This window comes from Habropoda laboriosa, unplaced genomic scaffold (assembly GCF_001263275.1).
Source record: "Habropoda laboriosa isolate 0110345459 unplaced genomic scaffold, ASM126327v1 scaffold186, whole genome shotgun sequence".
Taxonomy (NCBI): Eukaryota; Metazoa; Arthropoda; class Insecta; order Hymenoptera; family Apidae; genus Habropoda; species Habropoda laboriosa.
Genome location: NW_017100427.1, coordinates 1567648 through 1588120, shown reverse-complemented (window position 1 = coordinate 1588120; position 20473 = coordinate 1567648). Strand labels below are relative to the sequence as shown.

The window sequence follows — 20473 nt, the reverse complement described above, 5'->3', positions numbered from 1 at the left end:
GGAAAAATTCTAGGCCTTAACTTCTTAGAACTCGTGATATTTCTTGCGTGCCAAAGATAAGAAACGCGTGCCTAGGTCGCTGAACGTACATCGAGCCAAACATAAAGCTAGCTGTCTGTTCGCGCACAGAAAAGAGTTAGCGGAAAAAGAATGTTCTGATTTTATATTACTTTTATTGGCAAAACCGAGAACAAACGCCACGCACGTGATTTTAATACAATACAATACGCCATACTTTTTTTCGCTCGACGCATGCGCGGTCGCCGCTCCCAACGCCGCTCGGCGGATGCACACCGATCACGGTAAAAAGACGCGCTCCTTTTAAATTCAAACCGTTACACTGTTCTTTTCAGAGTAAAACTGTCACGAATTGCTCTCGCGAGTGGACATTGCGTCTGAGAGTGACTGTCTGAAAGCATCAGTAAAAAAGGTCAGGAAAAAAATTAGTGGAGAAATTAAATCACCGGATACACAGTTAAGAAATGCAAGTTCTGTTAGAATCTTACTTTTTTATTGTACATATGTTATACCTACATAAGTATGGTCATACTCTTACCTTGAACCGCATTTTTCATAACTTTCCCATCATTTCCAGGAAAAATGACAATTACATTTTTCGTTCCTTAGGATGCGTAGAATCATGCTGTAAAAAAATTTTTCGTTCCGGCCGGATGCCAAAATTGGCCTTCTTTTAACCTCCTCCTTTATGTGATCAATCGGAGCTTCGTTACTGTCTTTGTTGAAAATAAAAATTAGAACGTTACGCGATGATGAAGAAACCGACTATGATTTAAAGGGTTAATGACAATTACATTTTTCGTTCCTTAGGATGCGTAGAATCATGCTGTAAAAAAATTTTTCGTTCTGGCCGGATGCCAAAATTGGCCTTTTTTTAACCTCCTCCTTTATGTGATCAATCGGAGTTTCGTTACTGTCTTTGTTGAAAATAGAACCGACTATGATTTAAAAGGTTAAAGTAGTTTGGTCTGTCTGAACATGTTCAGTTTCTTTGAGAATTTATCTTGGGAGTAAGGTAATCTCTTTTTGGAAAATTCTCTTATGGAGAATATACAGGAATTTTTTCTGGTTTTATTTAAAGAAAAATGTTCAAATAGAGAGCGTGCTACGTGGTGTAATTAAGTTTGCCTGATGGATGGAATATTAAGTTAAATTAAATTGTCTGTGGGTTGACACAGGATGTTTTTTGTTTTATTGATAAATAAGAGTAGATTCACTTTTCAGGAGGGAATGTAGGTTATTTCTTTGCTTGTAACTCGAGTAAAAATTCCAGGTAGAATGATGTAAAATGTGTTTAAGCATATGTATGCAAAATTTCGTGAAAATCGGTTGAAATTTATTCAAATTGCAGCTTGCAACGTGGTCTCGTGTCAAACGCATTTAAAGTTTCCCGCTCAAATATGTAAAGCTACACTTTCTTTTTCGACAAATTAGAATTTCAATTTAGCCAATTTAGCCTCCTGTCTCATTTCAAAGATAATAAACCACCAAATTACCAACACAAAAAAAAATCAAAATTACCAAAATTCCAAATTTACATTTCCACTTACATTTCCAAACTTAACGAAACAAAACATGTCCTTCCAAAATATCCTGTCAATATTTCCAAAAAAAGCATCAAAGCAAGTACAAGCAATAACCGAAATCTTGTCTTAAAAGTGATTTTCTTAAAAAAAAAAAAAAAAAGAAAATGCAAATGTACGAATATTTCAGAATTGCATTTTCCCATACATTTCCAAATGAACGAAACAAAACACTTCCTTCCAAGATAGTCAATTCCTGCAAACAAAAGAATGGCATAATATTCGTGGATCTTAAAAGAAAAAAAAGAAAACTGCAAATGTACTATCATTTCCAAGCGACGTCCATTCACACCGAATAAAATCACACCGAACAGGCTAACACGAATCGAAATGGAATTACAGGCGTGATCTTTTTGACGGCCGTGGCGAATCAATTCCGACTTCACAAGCTGGACAAGGTAGAGAAGTTCGTGATGTCTTACGGCGGCTTACGAGGCGCTGTAGCATTTGCTCTCGTCCTCCTGATCGACCCGAAACGCGTGTCGTTACAGCCGATGTTCGTCACCACTACCATCGCGGTCATCTATTTCACGGTGTTCATACAGGTAAGAGAACGATAACAAGATTAATTAACGGTGGCACGATAACGTGTGGGGGGGAGAATGATTGAAGAAAATCAAATATAGCCGCATTATCTGAGCAAACAACTGATATTGCGATTCTCATATCGAAAGCTATTTCGCTGAGTTTGTCGGACAGGCGAGAGGGACAAACGTAGCAATATTCGTTCACTTTTCGAGATGATAATTTGCTGTTATCGGCAAATAAATGAAAAAATCACAGCACAATCTTTGAAAATATAGGGACGACCTTCGTATCTTTTCAACGATTTCATTCGTAAAAACATTGTTATAGCTCTTTTTTTAAAGTGGTCCCTGCTGGTCCCTTTTATTGCGAACAATTTTCATTGGAAACATTTTTTTCTAACTTTTATAATTTTGGAGATGTTCAACGTCCCTCTTGTTGGTCTTTAATTATTGCATTACAACCTTAATAATTCTTATTGGTCCACTCGGTGTAGTATGAAAGACGCATAAGAGACTATTTTAATATACCTACAGTCTTATTTAAATTTGAGAAGCTTCGCTGAAAATTTTCATCATTATAAGTTAACCGGAAATAGGTGTATCGAAGTATACTTCCTCCGATACATCGATCTTACGGTAATTATAATTCTACCGGCAGTATTAATCACCTTCACACTACTCGGTATAAAATACAATATAATATAAATAAGACAATGAATAAAATATAAAGAATGTTATATTTCAGAGAAGTAACGGTAATTTACCATATCCCAAAGTATCTTTGCCAACGCAAAACTACTATCCTCCACTTGAACAGGCGTTATTACAGTTACGAAATTAAACAGTAGGACGAGACAACGAAGCAAAGTTCGAAGTAGAGTGCTTCCTTGTGTCCAAAGTGGTAGAGAATAACGCGGCAAACTTTTCAGGGATATTTGCCTTAAAAGAAGACATTCGGGTAAACAGTAGGGATTGGTGCATTACGTTCTTTTCGTCTCTACAACGAGAATATCATTGCGTACAATTTCCATCGGGAACTCCAGTCTCTCCCGGTTTTATATGCTTTTCTTTCTACCTGTGTGCAGTTCTAACTTCGCGTTCTTTCATATACATATATACATATAATACTGTTCTTTTATATTCTTTTTTTTATGTCTTCCATTAGGATTATCTCGACGTATTCAAGAAATGTTTCGTAGAGAGCAATTGTCCAAACCAATGATGTTCAACGTCCTCTCCCCTCCTTCACTGTGTTAATATGTGTGTGTTGGACTTGAGTAAAAGTTTCAATTAAACTTCACGGTAATAACGCGTGATGCGGCTGAATGTTGTTCACGATGCTCGCGAGCTTCGTGAAAAAATAACAATAAAAGAGGGTTGTTCGATTCGGAGAGAACGATAGGACAGAGGGAACATCCCCCTTTCTCTAAATCAACATTTCGCCCCCAGAGCCCGTGGCTCGCGAGAAGTAAACTTTCAGAGATGTTGATTCAGACTGGAGAACCATTCAGCGGTACCGCGGGGTCGAAGCTATTCTTACAAATTCTCTCAAGCTTCGTCGATTCTAATATAGCCCGGCGCGCGGTCGTTGTACTTTAGAAATATTTCAAGGGGTGGCTGAGAAACTTTTACTTCTTCTTCTTTTTTCCAACGGAAACATTCGAATTGTTCGTAGAATTGGCGAACGTTTGAAACGTTACCCTTTTCTGGAGAAATGTTCGAAACACTTTTCATCGAGCTGCGTTTCGTACTGTACAGGGTGGACCGCGAGAAATCGGCCAGAGAAGTTTTTTTTTTTTTCAGTGGAAGATATGATAAAACGCGAAAGGAAGTTTCGTAGAGTCCAAGGTCGTTTTAAGTGTCGTTATGCATGTTTAAATTTGACAAATATATACATTCGTGTAGAAAAAAAGATGTAAGTGGCCTTGAGAAAAAAGAGAGAAAAATATGACATTTTAAAAAGTTTCTCTTCCATTTTACTTTTTTACCCTTTGAAACCGTTTAAATTGCGTATAAAAATTTTCTCGTGAAACCACAGCTAGAGAGGATAATTAGGTAACCTGTTTTACGTGGTACACCCGGTATTGTGCGGATGCATGCAGCTTTGAAATGATAGAGTGTAAAAAGTACATACTCGAAGAATGAAGTAGTAATTTAAAAAGTTCTCGGTAACAACAATAAAATAGGAGGAGGGAATATATACGGTGGAGTAGGAAAAACGATGAAATCATATCTCTCTGAGTATTATCGTCCCATTTTATTCATACTCGGCGTTTCCGCTGAAAGAATATATGATCCTCTGTTCCGAGAAAATAAAAGAAAAAATACGACGTTGCATAAGTCAATATTCGATTCGATCATTGCTCGTGGAAACTGCCCTAATGATACTTCATAAAAGGCCGCGTACAATACAAGGAAAATATGCCAGAACCTGTTATCACAGTTCGTGCTACTATTATAACGGCGCGTCAGTCGGGGAATACGCGAACGTTTACTACTTGCCCCGGTCATTTTGTCATCATAGACAACTACGGTCGAACTGGCGTCTCTCCACGACTTGCAACGACTTTACGAGGATTTTTCCCTTCGCTTATACGCGTTCACCACGCAATTCACGAGCTCGAGAAAGAATCGGAGAGAATGACAAAGAGAGAGACAGGGAGTGACGAGGAGAGACAGGGAGAGACGAGGAGAGCTAGGGAGAGACAGGGAGAGCTAGGGAGAGCTAGGGAGAGACAGGGAGAGCTAGGGAGAGACAGGGAGAGACAAGGAGAGATAGAAAGAGACAAGGAGCGATAGAAGGAGATAGGGAGAGACAGGAAGTGACAGGAAGAGACAAGGAGAGATGGGGAGAGACAGGGGGAGACAGAGAAAGAGCACGTTCTTCCAATGCAATTGACGTGAAAATAATAAACCGTTTCAATGGTACCCCCTTCCGGTGCGATTACTCGCTTGAATCTCTGCAAAAGGCAGCCTGCGATTTTTTGTGTTAACTCTTTTATAAATATACAGTCGGCGATGACCTTTCTCCTTTACTCCTGACACTATCGATTCCCCGTCTCTATTTTAGATATGCTGCAAGCGCATGATTTGTGCGCATCATAGATGCGTAAAATCGCACGGCGGCTTTTCTACCGAATAGCTCGCGCTCTCACGTGCGTGCGTGTGTCTTTCTATGCGGATTAAGAGACGTGAAAAGCGAGTTTCGTGCCCGGGATAATGAAGTCATTTTGTTGCAAGTTTGAAAGTTTCCCCGGGTGGCGGGTTAGTTTAAATTAATAGTTTACACTTTGTTAGTTAGGGATGAGCTCAGGTTTTAATTACCGTATGAAGGTATCGCGGGCGAAGTGTGCGACAACTTTAGAAAAGAGGAAGGTAGCGGCAAGAGGAAAATTGTCAAATTGAATTCTAGTTTCAAGATTAATAAAATCTTCTCGTAATTTTCCACGGTAAAACCCGATACGATATTCTCAATTTCGATAAACGCTGCACCGATGAATTATCATTACCGTGAAATTCGTCGTAAATTGATATACCAGCTTCGACCCGGACGGTTGAAAATATTTCACGACTTCGAGGAAAGGACCCGTCAATGTTTACCAAACGTTTCCTGCATAATTATTCGTTTCAATTTCATTCGGCTTCTTCTAGCCCGGGGAACTAAGTCGAATCTGAAAAGAAACGCGGATGGCAAATAGAGTAGGAGCGTAATTAGACTGCAAAGTGTTGAAGCGTCGCGAGCAAAAAGTAGCGAATGGAAAAACATCCCCCTTTCATCCTGAAGGCGCGTCCTGTTTGCGATCGCCGCGGAACCGGCCCTGGGGCTCCATTAATTCTAAAAACACCATCGACTTTGCCACGCAATCGATCGGAAACTTAATATCGACAGCACGCTTCGTAACATCGTCTCTCGATCCGACCGGATACCGTGATAACTTATGCGCGAAATACTTAGGTGTCACTGCTTGAAGAAAATGCTACGGCATCGGAAAATTCCCTCGTAAGCTGGGGTAAGACTGATTCTTCGCCGTAACCGAAGAAAGTGAGCTTTAGAACCGGATTCGTTTCAATATAATCGAAAGAAACAGGTGAATTTTACAAGTAATTAATCCTAAATAAATTTCATTCTCAAACACTACAAATATTTAAAGTTTGGGATTTTTTTTCACGCATAACTATTAAATGAAAAGTTTCAATTTTTTCGGAGGATATAAATGTACCTTTCAGCTTTCGTCTCGAATTGGTGAAAGGTAAAAATGTTACAAGGTAAATTCTACCATCAACGAGGAAGTTTGCCTATAAATTGTGAATTCAATTTATACTTCGTCCAGGGGCTGGTAACGCATTAAAAATGTTCGGTACACGAAGTTTCGGGAAGCAGTAATGTATTATCAGGTGTATCGAAAGTCCTGAGAAAATAGCGGGAATCATTTAGACTCCACCCAGTTGGTTAAGAGTTAAGTATGCTGTTCCATGGGGATACGTGTGCCCATGAAATATCCCTTAGCCCATCCTTGATTTCACGGTGTATTTGAAAGTGTGTGTGTTCGAGTTACATGGGAACGTTCGTAATACGCTTGCGTAGAAAAATGAGTCACTGAACTTGAGGAGAATAGAGGAGCCAAGGCGTAACGTAAAGCTGCGTTTACGCTATCTGACACACCACGTTATACGGCGAAGTTATGAAACTTGTTCGAAAAAGAGAAAGAAAAATTTTAGATAACATTCTGTCCTTTCACTACAATTCACGCGTACAAGCTATGTTTTTAACGCATTTTCACCTTAATTTAAGTTCCGATTCTTATTCTTCACGTACTCCAACCCTAATTTTTAAAATTAAAATTTGGAACTTTTATTGTTATCGCGTAGAAAAAACGGTGCAATTTTATTTCAAAAATGGATCTATCGCGAAACGTAAGTACTAATACGACGAGTTCCTTCTGCAAAGGAAAGCTGCAGTAAGACGTCAGAAAAATAAAATCACCATTACTCTTCTACTTTCGCCAATAGCTTAATGTCATACCTCCTACGTCACCGTCTCAATCTACCGTCCTCCAGTGTACACACCTTCTACCGAGAAAAAATCTGCTTTCAGGGCATTACGATCAAGCCTCTGGTGAAGATTCTGAACGTGAAACGGGCCGAGAAGAAGAAGCCTACCATGAACGAGAGGATCCATGAACGGGTACGTAGTTTATTGTCTCCCCGCGATGAACATCTCACGGGTAGAGATCGGCCGTAACGAGCTAAGTGCAACGACGTTTTTACCCGAGGATCGATCGGCGAATAAAAAAGAAAAGGAAAAATCCTAGAGGAGATAGTGGCGAGGGGAAAAAAGGGAGAAGAAGAAGCAAAGCCGCCCCGCGCGTTGCATAAATTATGGAGGACGCGTGGTTATGCGCCCTTATCGTTCGTGAAAATATTGAAAAAGTGTAGCGAGAGCGACGATACACGGGAAAATCAATAATCGTTCGGTGTGTACGGGAAGATTGCATTGATTTTGCACCGCCGCCGCTGGCTTTCCGTAAATGAACGTGCCTGGGGGAAGAACAGTGGGCCAGGATAGAGAAAAAACCGTGTTGCTTCGCGGTTTCGCACGTTTTGCGTGTGAGAGCGTTCGTTAGGTTAACGACGGCTAATGGAAGTAATGAGCGCGAGATGATAAATCTCTGAGGAAGTTTAAGAAAAAATCGCGTCTCCGTTTTGCAGATAATTGACCACGTGATGGCCGGGATCGAGGACATTTTGGGCAAGCATGGCAATTACCACGTGAGAGACAAGTACGAATTAATTATTACTCAATTATTGGTAAATTTGGGAAAAGTAATTTTCTCCCCGTTTTTATTTTCGGGGTTTCTGAGACAAATGATGGGGATTTATTGACTTCTTCACCCCCTAGTGTGACTCATAGAATGAAATGTAGTGGGACGTAGATATGGTCCAGATCACTGCTACGCTCCACCATAAATTATCCTTCACCGTTTCACGCTTGTACTTCGTATAGTTATATAGGGTGTCCTAATTGTTTCTGATAAAACTTTGTCAGCATGTTCTATGGGTGTATGTAAGGGGAAAATGTTGCATAAACATAGGTCGTTTGAAGCTTTGTTAAAAAGTTATAATAAAAATTAGAAATACTAAGAAATGGTAACGAATTTGCGATTACTATGATACAAGACAAGAATGGTATTGGCAAAAGTTACATTCAAACACAGCTTGTACACAGCCTCGATCTACATATCTCTGATCTATTCCTATTCTACGACGTAACTTCGCTTTAATTAGCATTTCTTTCACATTTCGTACTACTGCTATAACTTTTTAAAAAAGCTTCAAACAACCCATGTTTACTTAACATTTTTCTCTTATCTATACCCAAAGAACGTACTAACAAAGTTTGATCGAAAAGAAATTGGGACACCCTATATATCATCGTGTAATTCTCGTACTATTGACAATTACTTTTTTGATTTTCCAAAGGACGCATCAAACGTTCCACGGCAGACATTTCAAATCTACCCCTTAAATTCACGTTTCACCGATTTATCATTCGCCTCTGTATGTTTCCTACTCTTGTTCTGCAGGTTCAAACGGTTCGACAACAAATTCATTCGTCCGTATCTGGTGAGGGATCACTGCGGCGCCGAGCCGAAAATATTGGAAACGTATTCGAAACTCGCGATGAAAGACGCTCTGGATTACATTAGAAGGAACGCATCCACTATTGGCAATATCAGCGGAACTGAAAGCATGTCCGCGATATTCCGCAACTATAGCAACACGGGACAGTTCAATGGAAGGTACGATTCCCTTCTTTTTTTCTTCTCCTCTTCTTCTCCCCATTCTTTCTCTCCGCCGTTCCTTTCTTCGATGTTCACCCTCCTCGCCCGATCTCTGCAGCGCACTGAATTATCTCCTTCGTACTTGACCCGCTTACTTCCACAATAAGGAACACGGAGAATGTTTCTTTGATCGCAACCGGGTGTACTGCCCACCCTCCCTCCACCCTTGACGCTCCAGCGAAAATATATATTAATTATCGGAGAAAGTTTCGCCGTGGAAAAGAAGGAATCACAGCGGAAGGAGGGATTCTTTAAAAATCGGCGTTCGGCGTTCAACGCTTTGTTTCATCTTATTCAGCCTGACGGAAAACTCAGTTTACGTATTAACCACGGTATTAATAACACACGGAGTTACTCGTTAAATGTTAAATCGCAAACGAACTAAATTTTATTCAATGTATTTGGATCGTCTCAATTCGGTGAAACGTCGAATGTAAGCAAAACGCTGCTGTTTAAGGATTTCAGCACAAAAAATTACGGAGGTGGTCCAACCCCCAAATTCCTAATTTTCAAGGACTAAACGAAAATACGTATCTATTTTATAAAAACAAAGATTATTGTTCTTCGAAGGATTAAACCACGAAAAGTTCGATTTTCTCAAATCTCAGAGGTGTTCCAACCCCCAAATTCCTAATTTTCAAGGACTGAACAAAAACACGTATCTATTTCATAGAAGAAAAAAAATTGAAATTAAACGTCTGTATCATTTCAAAAATCTGACCATCGAGAAAATGGAAAGGACACAACAGCAAATAGATTCTATCCGGTACAGTGTCCCTCTAAGATTCACGGTTTACAAGGCACAGTGGGGTGTCGATGCACCACGACTCACCCTGTATATAGATTGGCCAAGGAGCATAACGGAAGATAAGTCTGCATTGTATCCCGATTGAACGACAAACCCTCGTAGAGGCACGGTATCGATCTTGAAGTGGCAGCCCGTCATAAAATGCAGTCTCATTCTTTCTCCTTCCAGTCCAAGTTGCAGCCAGCTCGAAGCGGGCTGGAATATTGATCTCCAAGAACTGGAGTACAACCCTTCCAAGAAGGACCTGACGGACGCCAGGATCCACCATCTATTGGCCGAAGAACTTTGCAAGCCTTACAAAAGGGTAAGAAATCCTCGTCGCTCAGCACGAGATTTCATATACACACATATATACATATGAATATACATATTTATATATATATAAAAAGCACGCGCTTCGCGACCCTGAGAAGCTTGCTGACGAGAATTGTTTTCGGGGGAGAGACATCGTATCGAGAAACTTCAGCTGTCGATTTTCTATCCTCGAGGTGGAGGAGATGTAGTCTGGTTAGAAACTCGAATCTCAGAATGGAATTGAAATAAACTGATACTGCTGAGTGTTCAGGAATATCGAGAGTTACGATTTATATCATCTTTATTACGTAGAAGTAGTTAATGAAAAATATTAGAGTTAGTCATATTGGTTTGTTCAAATTTAAATAGCGAAAGCTTGGAGAAAATGAACAAATCTGCATTCCTTCGTTGCAACAAGTTTCAAGGCGTGTTACATGCACAATACAGAGTGGACCAATAAGAATTACCATTTTGAACATCTTTGTATTCATGAAAGTAAGAAAACAATTTTTGTTTTACAGATATAGTTGATTTAGAGATGTGAAGATTGACTCTGTTTTTTAACGACATGCCTTTGTTTATGTATTTGTTAATGGAAGTACGCAAAAGGTTGAAAATTAAGGGCTACATTAGGGTAAAAATGTGGCAAAAGGGCAAAGCTTGAGAAAATATTCAATCCGCCTATAGGCGCCAAGGCCACGGCGAGCAAATATATTCACAGCGCCTATAGGCGTCCAAGGACTCGGCGCGAGCAAATTTTCAAAGCGCCTAGGGCAGTGAAACGGTTAAAAGAGCAATTGAGTGAGAAGTATCAATGTAATCAACCTTCTGTAACCTTGACTGACGTGTTACAAGTCCTTGTATCCATCTCAAACACTATTATTAGCAAATAAATAAAAAAATACAGCATATCTTAAAAAAAAAAGAATATAACCTTCACATCTCTTCGGTAGCTCGATCCACATAGAAAGATCCTTAGAACCGTAAAATTGTCCCTTCTACAACAAACAATTTTCATTGAAAAAAATTTGTTCCTATTATTTTCACGATTCCACAGATCCACGATAATGGTAATTCTTGTTATTTACCACCGTCATGGATACCCTAATACATACAACGAACAGATAAAGAAACTATCTAATTCAAATTTGTTATGTAGAAGAGTGTAGAAATTATTGGAATTATTTGTTACAACAGGGAACAAAATTGTTACAGCATCGGCGGTTAAGCTACAGCCGACACGCGGTGAACGATCGTGACCTGTCTACCCAAGTCAATTACAAGATGCACATGAACATTAGGCGTATGATGGGAGAGCACAAGCATCGTCACAAGCGCAGTAAAAAATTGCTCAAAGTAAGAACCGTTTGCTATCGCGACGCGCGTGTCCATTCGTATACCGATGATTTGCAATTAAAATGGTTCGTTCGTTGGTTCGTTGTCTGGTAATCGTGCAGGACGGCAAGCAGAATCACGTGAGTTTCCCGGAGTTCCAGCAGAACGGCTCGACGAAGTTGTTCACCCAAGGTAAAATTAGGCAAAAGAATTATCGATGCTCGGCCGCGGGGCCAGGGCAAAGGCGCGCGCTCTCGTTTGAATACGTGAATTTTCATTGGTCGCAGATTACATCAACGGCGTTCTCTACGAGCTGGAGAACGGGGACACGTCAAAGCCTTCGAACAAAGATGACTGGGAGTCCGCGATAACTTTCACGGCTCGTACTTCCGGTAAGAGGATAATTCTTTTCGTTCTATTTCTCATTTTTTCCCGCTTCTTCTTCTTCTTCTCCTCTCTCCGTCGATTTGAACCGGAACTTTTCGGGTCTGTCATCAAAAAGGCGAAGTTTCGCGACGAGAATTATCTCCCGTAGAGTTACGGATTCTTTCCGAGGGAGGAGAGGAGAAATTAGTTCTCTGGGAACGATAATTCAGGCTTCTCGTTCGAGGCGTTCTTTGAATATAAGACTAAGGGAAGAAAAGGGGGGGTGTAGAGACCGTGGGCTAATTCTTAGCTCGATTCATAGTTATAATTTCTTGGCGGTCGATTTCCATAGACTCGTCGAACGTGAATGCTGAGAACCACCACGGTGCTACCACCACTACCTCAATGGACACCATAAATATCGACGATCCAGATATGAAATTGGGACGAGACGGTGAGTTGGCCGTAGTTGAGAGATCTTATCCGGTGAAATTGTTTCTATTCAAATGAAAATTCCTTTCTTTCGTCCATGGAATATTTCCTCCCGCTCTGCTCGATTTAACATTCTTTCTCACAGTGGACAGAAATTCTGAAATCTGTTTGAAGCGTCTAAATAAGGATTATTTGTCTGTAAAAATTCCAAAGGATATCTGGTACACTTCCTTTCTCTCGATCTGATACGTTTAATTGTATTATTTGTTTTGTTTCAATTATAGAGAGTTACAGGGTAACGACACCTACAGCCACAGAAACCATGCTACCGTGGAAAAGAGAGGACGATTACGACACAGGACGTCCTATTAAACAGAACGAATTTCCTGCATGGTGTTCGAACAAAGAGTACCTGGCTTACAGTTCTCCTTCGGCAACATTTTTAGGTATGATCGATTGAAACATTCGGGACAACCAAACACTTCATTTCACCGCTAACATTCATATCGAATCGATACGGAGTCGTAAGGATACGCTGATCTCGTCGGTTGACACTTTTGCAGCGGTCTAACGACGCTGCTCGAACATCGCACACTCGACACAATCGAACTTTACACTTTGTTAATCTGTAGAATGTCGAAAAAGACGATTCAAACTGTGTTTCAATTTGTAATACGCGATAAATTGAGTGAATCAAGTTTGTTCAACTTCTACTGTGAAATATAGAACAACCGTTGATTATGGTCGCTGATAAGTAAGATATTGATGGTACCTTAAATTATATTCTTTAAGAATTTGTTTAAGTACTTTTTATAATTAAATTGCCGATTAATCTTTTTCTACATTCTCGCGAACTCTGCTCAGATTGAACTCTCTTCGACGCAGCTTCCTTTCGACGGGGCTCGGGTAACTCTTCTCACATTTGGGTGATAAACTACTATCTAAACACACGAAATGATATTTTCTAAATTGTACGCGTTGTTTCAGGTATTCCCTTCCACGTTGCACGTCTATTTTTTGGCGCAAGGTCGATACGACTTTCGTAGTTTTTCTGTTAATTTTTTTAAAAAAAAAAAAAAAAAAAAAAAAAAGAACAGACGAATTGTCTGTAATTTAATTTTGGGTAATAGATGAAAAGGTACGTGAAATGTGAAAAAAGAAACGCTGCTTTACAGGAGAGCCGTATTTGTGAGGACGAGACAGCTTATCGAGCTCAGAATCAGAGGATACTAACTTCGGAGTTCCGGCTGGCGAACATGTAAATGTTATCAAATCGTTTCAGAGTTTTATGTCGTTCTTTTCGTTTTTCGGCGTACAAGCGAATGCGTTTTTTCTTCGATTTTTGGGTTACCCAGTCCCCTTGAAGCTCACAGATACATTTACGCCTTACTTATACACACAAACACACACACAGAGACACCTACCTTATCACTTGACACGATTGATTGTGCTGTTACTCCGATAAACACTTCTGTGCATTCGTTGAAATTGTCGAATCTCTTTCGTGCATACTGCAAATTTCAGACGAATGTTGAGAACACTTTTGCGTTGCTGAATTCTTCCACGAGCACTTGTGTTTCACACCTTTGTACAGTGTCGTTGGTGTCGAGGTTCTCCTGGCCACCTGAAACATCCAAACGTTGTCGGTAATTGTAATACGAAAATTCGAAGATGTGAAAATTACTTCTGAAGGTGCTGAAGCGATCGACGGGGAAAATTCGAAGAGATGAATTTTTTTAAGTGAAATTCGCGGCAAGTGTAATATAATGAACTGGCTATTTTTAAATTCAGCGTTTTTTTGAAGTTTATGCAACTAGTTCGTAACGTTCCGATATTACGTTCTATCGCAACAGGGCGAACTTAATATCCGATAATCTGGTCCGCTAGCATAACGAGCTGAAACTATTAATAATGGCGGCAGTTCGTTATCCAGAGGTCTATACATTTTTCTTCGTGTAACGTTCAATGGGAAACGAGCTAATAAACCAGACCGTATATTCAAATTTTCCCCAGACAAATAGAAAATTCCCCTCGTTCCAGATAACAGACGTGATATAATCGCGTTTAAATTGAATCGCGTTTTTCCCCACGTTCGCCGAAAAGAAGAGGAAAGAAAAACGCGGTAATAGTCGAAAGTAAATGATGTCTTTTGTACAGTTTCTCTTAATGCTCAATGCAACAAGAGATATTCCAGGTGGCCGAACCGAAACACTCCACGAATCTTCATTAACTTCATTAGTGACACTCTGTTGTAATTAAAGGTGGGATCGAGCAGCCAAAGGTCCAGTCGGTAATTGGTCTATTCCGTCGTGAAAGCGTGTGCTCCCCGGACGGTATCGATTGCCAGGAAACCATGGACGAACGTGACGAGTACACGCTCACGGGGACAGAGCTCACGGAGGATTCGCCTACGAAAACTTCCAGCAAGTGCGCAGAAGGTACGACGAAAAAGAAAAAATTTAATCGAAGTAGTAGTACTTGTTAGAAAGTGTTCGATTTTGAATTTTTATTTACGACCGAGAGGAAAAGTTACTAAAGTTAAGCTATAGGACCTCTTTCGGATTTTGTAGACCGATTTGGTGTGTAATTAATGGAAAAGAGACGAGAAGAGTCACAGATAGAAGAAACATAGTGGAAAAATGAAACATTGAAAGCGGTAATCACACTTCATTAGGAACCACCAAGTATCTCCTTGTCAGTTGTGATTTAATTGCCACTAAATATACAGTTTCATTGCAGGGCATAAACGGCCAGCAGAATTTACGACTCATCTCTTGCGTTAATTACACTTGAAACCCACTTAAGCAACTTTCAGAGTAACGATATTACCTTTCGAGATAAATCCATCTACAAATTAAACTAAAGTACTCTTACAACGATAAAAAAAAGATATAGCCTGCTTCGATAGAAAGCCAACGAACGCAGAGCTAGTGAACGTTAACGTATTCGAACTGTCGTGTATCTCTCCTAAAGACTACTCTATTGAGAAAGTTCTAGGAGAATGAAATACGATTTTTCTAATCTTCGTAGTCTTTCTCAATTGGGACATACACTCAGAAACCTGAAACAGCAATAATTTTGTGAAGTACGAAGTTATTCTAGAGCAGAACCGCTCAGCAGCCCTTCCGAGGGCAAGGGCGCTCTTTCTTGCCCCGCGGGCAAAGCCGGGAGCAGGGAGCAGAGCAAATAACGTCGACTAGCCCGCGACTTTGCCCTCAGCTTTGCCCGCGGGCATTGAAGACTGCCCTTGCCCGCCAGAAGCCCTCAGCTCTGCCCGCGGGGCATCGAAGGCTGCCCTTGCCCGCGATTTCACCCTCAGCTCTGCCCCCGGGCATCAGAGGGTGTCTTTGCTCCCCTAAAAGCCTCTTCTAGACTCTTTTCGAGCAGAACAGTAAACTAAAAAACTAAATAAACAATTTGATTATAGCAGACGGAAAGAAGGGTCCCACTAGAAGGGTGTCCATGATGGAGCTAGGCTCCATGGAGAGGTCCCAGTCGGACAGGGGCACAGAAGACGGTTCCCATTCTCTACCAGAATGCTGGAACTCCCCTCAGCGTGTCCGTATGAGCTCGTTCCCCTACTCGGCCAGGGTTCCAAGTCTGTCGACCGCCTTGATCACCTCCTCCTCGGACTCGTCGGAGGACATCGACGAGGAAGAAGAGAATGCTTGACCTTTGGGGATCGTCAAGGGGCAGACGTCCTATGCGGACATCGAGCGTCGTTTGCGTCGCCCTTGGCGGCGACCACCGCGACACTCGATACTCTCGTCGCTCCTACGACGACCAAGCGCTCCAGTCTGAACAAGGGAGAGTGTATGGCGCATTTTCTTCCCTCGCGAAGAAACGAAACCGGTCTCGCTCGTCGATCTCTACGGCTCTCCCCCCCCCGTTTTTCCAAGTCGAACACTTTCAGCGAACACACGTTTCAGGGAGGAAAAAGAGACGACTAGTTTTTGTTGGGTGTCCACTGGATGTGTTTTTAATCGACCAGAAGGGGCTCTTCTAACTGTTTCACAGGACCACGATGACGGAAAGTATCCTCGTTTTGACTAACGACGCTTTCATTTCGCACGCAGAAACAAGTGTCTCGGGGGAATTGTTCTATAAAATAGGTAGTATAGTTTCCGGAGGATGTGGAAGAGGAGGAGATATTTTCCCCGCTTAGTTGTCCGATCGTTGACCTAGCGACGACGACGACGTGTAAAGAGTTAGTCGATCGCGTGACGTAACGACGTGATTTCGACCAAGATAAACGACGACGATAATGCTGTTTTTTCGACATCGGTCGAGTCGAGGTTGCGTTCTCTTTTGATACTCGGTGAATCGTGTGAATCTTTTTTCAATATTCGACCAGAGCGATGATGACGTGAAAGAGGGAGAGAATGAACGTTTGAACGAACGAAAGATAGAGCGAGAAAGAGAGATAGCTATTTTTTTAAACCGACGCACCGTTTCCTCCGACGCACGACTGATTATCAACACACACACACACACACACACACACACATGGTACACGCATATTGTACACACGCAATTACACACCGGATAGACCGGAGGAACGAGATTCTTCGTTTTTCTTTTTCTAGTTGATTTTTCAAATGCTTCCTGTTGAAGATACCACGGATCGTCCAATTTTCGGGGGATGTTTTCAGATCACACCGGGGATAGGGTGGGGATTGAAGAACGCGTGAACTTTCTGCGTGCTGAGAAAGATCGAGATGAGGGAACGCGAACGCGCTCGCGCGACATTTTTTTCCTAGACGCGATGCCCCGCGTTTCCCTTGCCCGACGACTTTGTTTTACGATCGCTCATTAACTTGGTATCGTGGCCTTAAGATTCCTAGATTGTATCCTAGACTGTGCAACTCTGGACCTTCCACAGTGCATTCTAAAAAAAGAAAAAAGAGACGAAGGAAAATATGACGAGGTAGGAAGGTAGCGAGACTTTTTCCGATAGAACTCGAATGAAACTTGAGGACCTGATATGCGTTGCGTTTAAAAGTTAATTAAGTAGACGTGTACGCACGGTGATTTTCCTTTTTTCGTTTCGATCTTCTCGTGACACCACACGTGATATATAGCCTTTCGAGAGAGAGAGAGAGAGAGAGAGAGAAAGAAGGGATACGTGTGTGTGTGTACACAGGGTGAACCGAAATGGCTGATACAATCGGGCAGAGGATGATTCTTAGCTAGAAAAGAGAATCGTACGAGTTTTCACACGATTGAAGCGTTAGAATTTTTGTGCATCTGTGATGACGTCACTTTGAAGAATTCGTTCAGTAATCTAAATTGAAATTTAAAAAAATCGTTAATAAATATATTATCGATACTTATCGTGGCATTGTAACAAGCATAATTAAAGGCCAAGAGACAGTTAAATGCACGTGTACTCTTGAATATTTAAATTCAATTTTCTCGAAAATTAAGGTTCATACGAAAAAATATTATTCTTTGTTTTTGGTTTACTTTTACGTGTAGAATCATCCTCTGCTTGGTTCTACCACCCATCTCGGTCCACTCTGTGTATATACACACGTATAATGCAGTTTAATACTCGATGCGCGACGTTGAGATCATCGCGCTATTCGCATTCGAGTTTATAGAAGCGAGTCTAGATTTAGACACGTGGCGTACCGTGTATACACGCGTGCACGGTGAAATGGGGACAACTGACTACTCTAATTGCCAATCGGGGATGCGGAAATCTTGTCGAGAAGGAAACGGAGCAATTTGGATCATTGATCCTACGCGACTAATTGGGAATTCAAAGATTTCAGATTACTTAGATACTCTACTCAGGAATTTCATTTTTACCTTCTACTTTAAATTCAACGTTTTCCAACCATTTATCATTTATTCTTTTCAGCAATTTATTTTTCATCTTAGGTAGGAGAACTTTTCTCAATAAGATTTCTGCATCGAGGACAACGATATCCCCTCTAAAATTACTCACCCTGTTCTCACTTCGAATTTCTGCAGCGATTCTTGCGAATTTTTCCTACTGTAAAAAGAGATAACGCTACATTCAACGCAGAAAACATTGAAAGAGATCTTTAGAAACGATCGTTTAGCTTTACCTCGGGGAAAACTTTCTCTCTGTCCAATTCCCTCCTTGAAGAAAGCTCTCGAGACGTGAAAAATTCCTCGAGCGACACTGTCGAAGAATCGCCGCAGCCAAGAAATTCGCGTGAACTACAGAATCGTCCAAGAGAAGGATCTTTGATACCGAAAGAACAATAACAACAGGGGAAAAAAAGAGAAACAGAATTACCTGTTCGATAAATGCCGGAAGAATCCGAGCATACGTTCAGAAATATCACTATAACGATCGTCGAAATCTTTTTTCCACGGTGATAAGACACACGGAAGCTGTTTAAACACGAAACGCTCTCCTCTCCTTAAGTATGGCCTTAAAAAAATGAAACAAAATAATAATAACTAACTAAATAAATAAATAACTAAATAAGAGTCTCAAGTAGAGAAAAAGAACAGACAAAGCAGCCGCGGAAAGTGTCGTAGATCCAGTACCTAACGCGATGATTAAACACACCGATTATGTACATACGTAAAGAGACAAAAAAAAAAAACAAAAAAAAAACAAATATACACGCAAAAGGAAAAATGAAGGAAAGAAAGCCAAAAAAAAAAAAAAAAAAAATAACGAAAATACCATTTCTTAGCGAGACAACGTAGCAAGTTAATCGCGACGACTAAAATTAACTACGATCATTTGTCAGGATGCGAAACGGGCAAAAGGAACACGTTTGTGGCATGTCGAAGTGTGCAAACTATAAAACGGGAGCTGCCAAGGGAAACGATAGAGACGTTCGTTATTTACATAATTCAGCGACATTAACGCAGGCCGTTTTCAGTGTACAAAAAAGAAACGTGTTAATAAGGAAGTTATATTTTCTACTGATTAACATTTCCATATTGTGTTGTTTCTTTTTCCTTCTTTTTTTTTTTTTTTCTCTGTCGGATCGATTAACAATCCTAACGGCGCTCGCGTTGATTAAAGTGCTTACGGAATTGAACGAAACACCGATTCGTCACCCTTCGATCGTTTTAGGACTATCGGCGACACGATGAAAATGGTCGAAAATACGATTGTCGAGGAAAAGTTGTAACGATTAGGGATCGTAATTGTTACGATATATTTCATTCATTTGGTACAGCGTATGAATACGTAGTTACGTCAAAGGTTTCAGGTATGTTAATACGAGAAGAAGAAACCAGATATCGTTGAAATCGAGTAACATTTCATTTTTAAACGTTTGTCGATAATTTTATTGTAAAAAAATCAATTATATATATATATATTTAGCTGTTTTAAATTCGAGGTATACACAGAGTGGGCTACTTTTGTAAGTAATTTAAATGGTACCAAATGGTGAATAAAGTGGAAACAAAATTTTTTCGATGGAAAAATTGGGGAAAAGTGGAAAGATGTTTCGCATTTGATTTTAAATATTATTATACAGGTTTAAATGCACGTTCGTGCCTGCTGCAATATATAGTAGAAGAAATGTATACATTTGTGTAAAAAAATATGTGACTTTGAAAAAAATTAGAAAAAAATTTTTCTTCCATATTATTCACCCTCTGAAACCATTTAAATTACGTAGAAAAATTTTCTGGTACCGCTATACCTAGAGAAGACACTCAGACGGCCTGTTTCAAACAAGTTAATTTAATCATCCCTAATACATACTGCACTAAAGATTTGCATTATTGTAATAATTAATTCTGCATCTTAACTTGACTTCCAGAGATAAGTTTTATCAATCGGAAGCCTCGTTAAGCTTATATACAGTATATGGAGTCTTTTAAAGTTAGAAATATATTTCTGTATAAAAAGATTTATCGGACTAGCAGAAAATTCAGAAACACTCTTCACTCGAACGTACAAACTCTCTTCTGAAAGAGAGAGAAGAAAGGAAGAAGACAAATGCACCGTTCTAATTTCCAAGCTTCGAGTAAGCTACGCTTGTCGAACGAAAAGATCACACATTGCGCTACACAAAGTTCCTCATTACAGAAATTCAACGAGAGTAACCAAGTTTCCAAGTCCACTTCTAAATAAAGTAAAATAAAAAAAAGAAATGTGACAAATATATTTTCGACCAAAGCTGCGATTAAACGCGATAAACGCGGAGTTCTTGTCAATTAGAAGAGTATGTAATACGTTCGTTAGGATTTCCTTTTAGGCTCGTTGTTTAGGGAGCATTTTTTCACGCACATCTCGCTTGAAACAATACTTGCTTGATG

At 40.3% G+C, this 20473-nt stretch overlaps 1 protein-coding gene across 1 annotated transcript in view; it reads left to right on the top strand.

Annotated features, from left to right (window-relative positions):
* LOC108575546 (sodium/hydrogen exchanger 3) overlaps positions 1–15877 on the top strand; it is a 31833-nt gene extending 15956 nt beyond the window's left edge. Inside the window, exons 6-17 of the mRNA XM_017938368.1 lie at positions 1944–2146; positions 7224–7313; positions 7838–7908; positions 8713–8928; positions 9947–10082; positions 11270–11428; positions 11530–11599; positions 11695–11799; positions 12126–12227; positions 12490–12651; positions 14467–14643; positions 15633–15877. Of these exons, the coding sequence (XP_017793857.1) occupies positions 1944–2146; positions 7224–7313; positions 7838–7908; positions 8713–8928; positions 9947–10082; positions 11270–11428; positions 11530–11599; positions 11695–11799; positions 12126–12227; positions 12490–12651; positions 14467–14643; positions 15633–15877 (1736 nt within the window). The remainder of the gene's footprint in view (positions 1–1943; positions 2147–7223; positions 7314–7837; positions 7909–8712; positions 8929–9946; positions 10083–11269; positions 11429–11529; positions 11600–11694; positions 11800–12125; positions 12228–12489; positions 12652–14466; positions 14644–15632) is intronic.
* The last annotated feature ends 4596 nt before the right edge of the window (positions 15878–20473 follow it).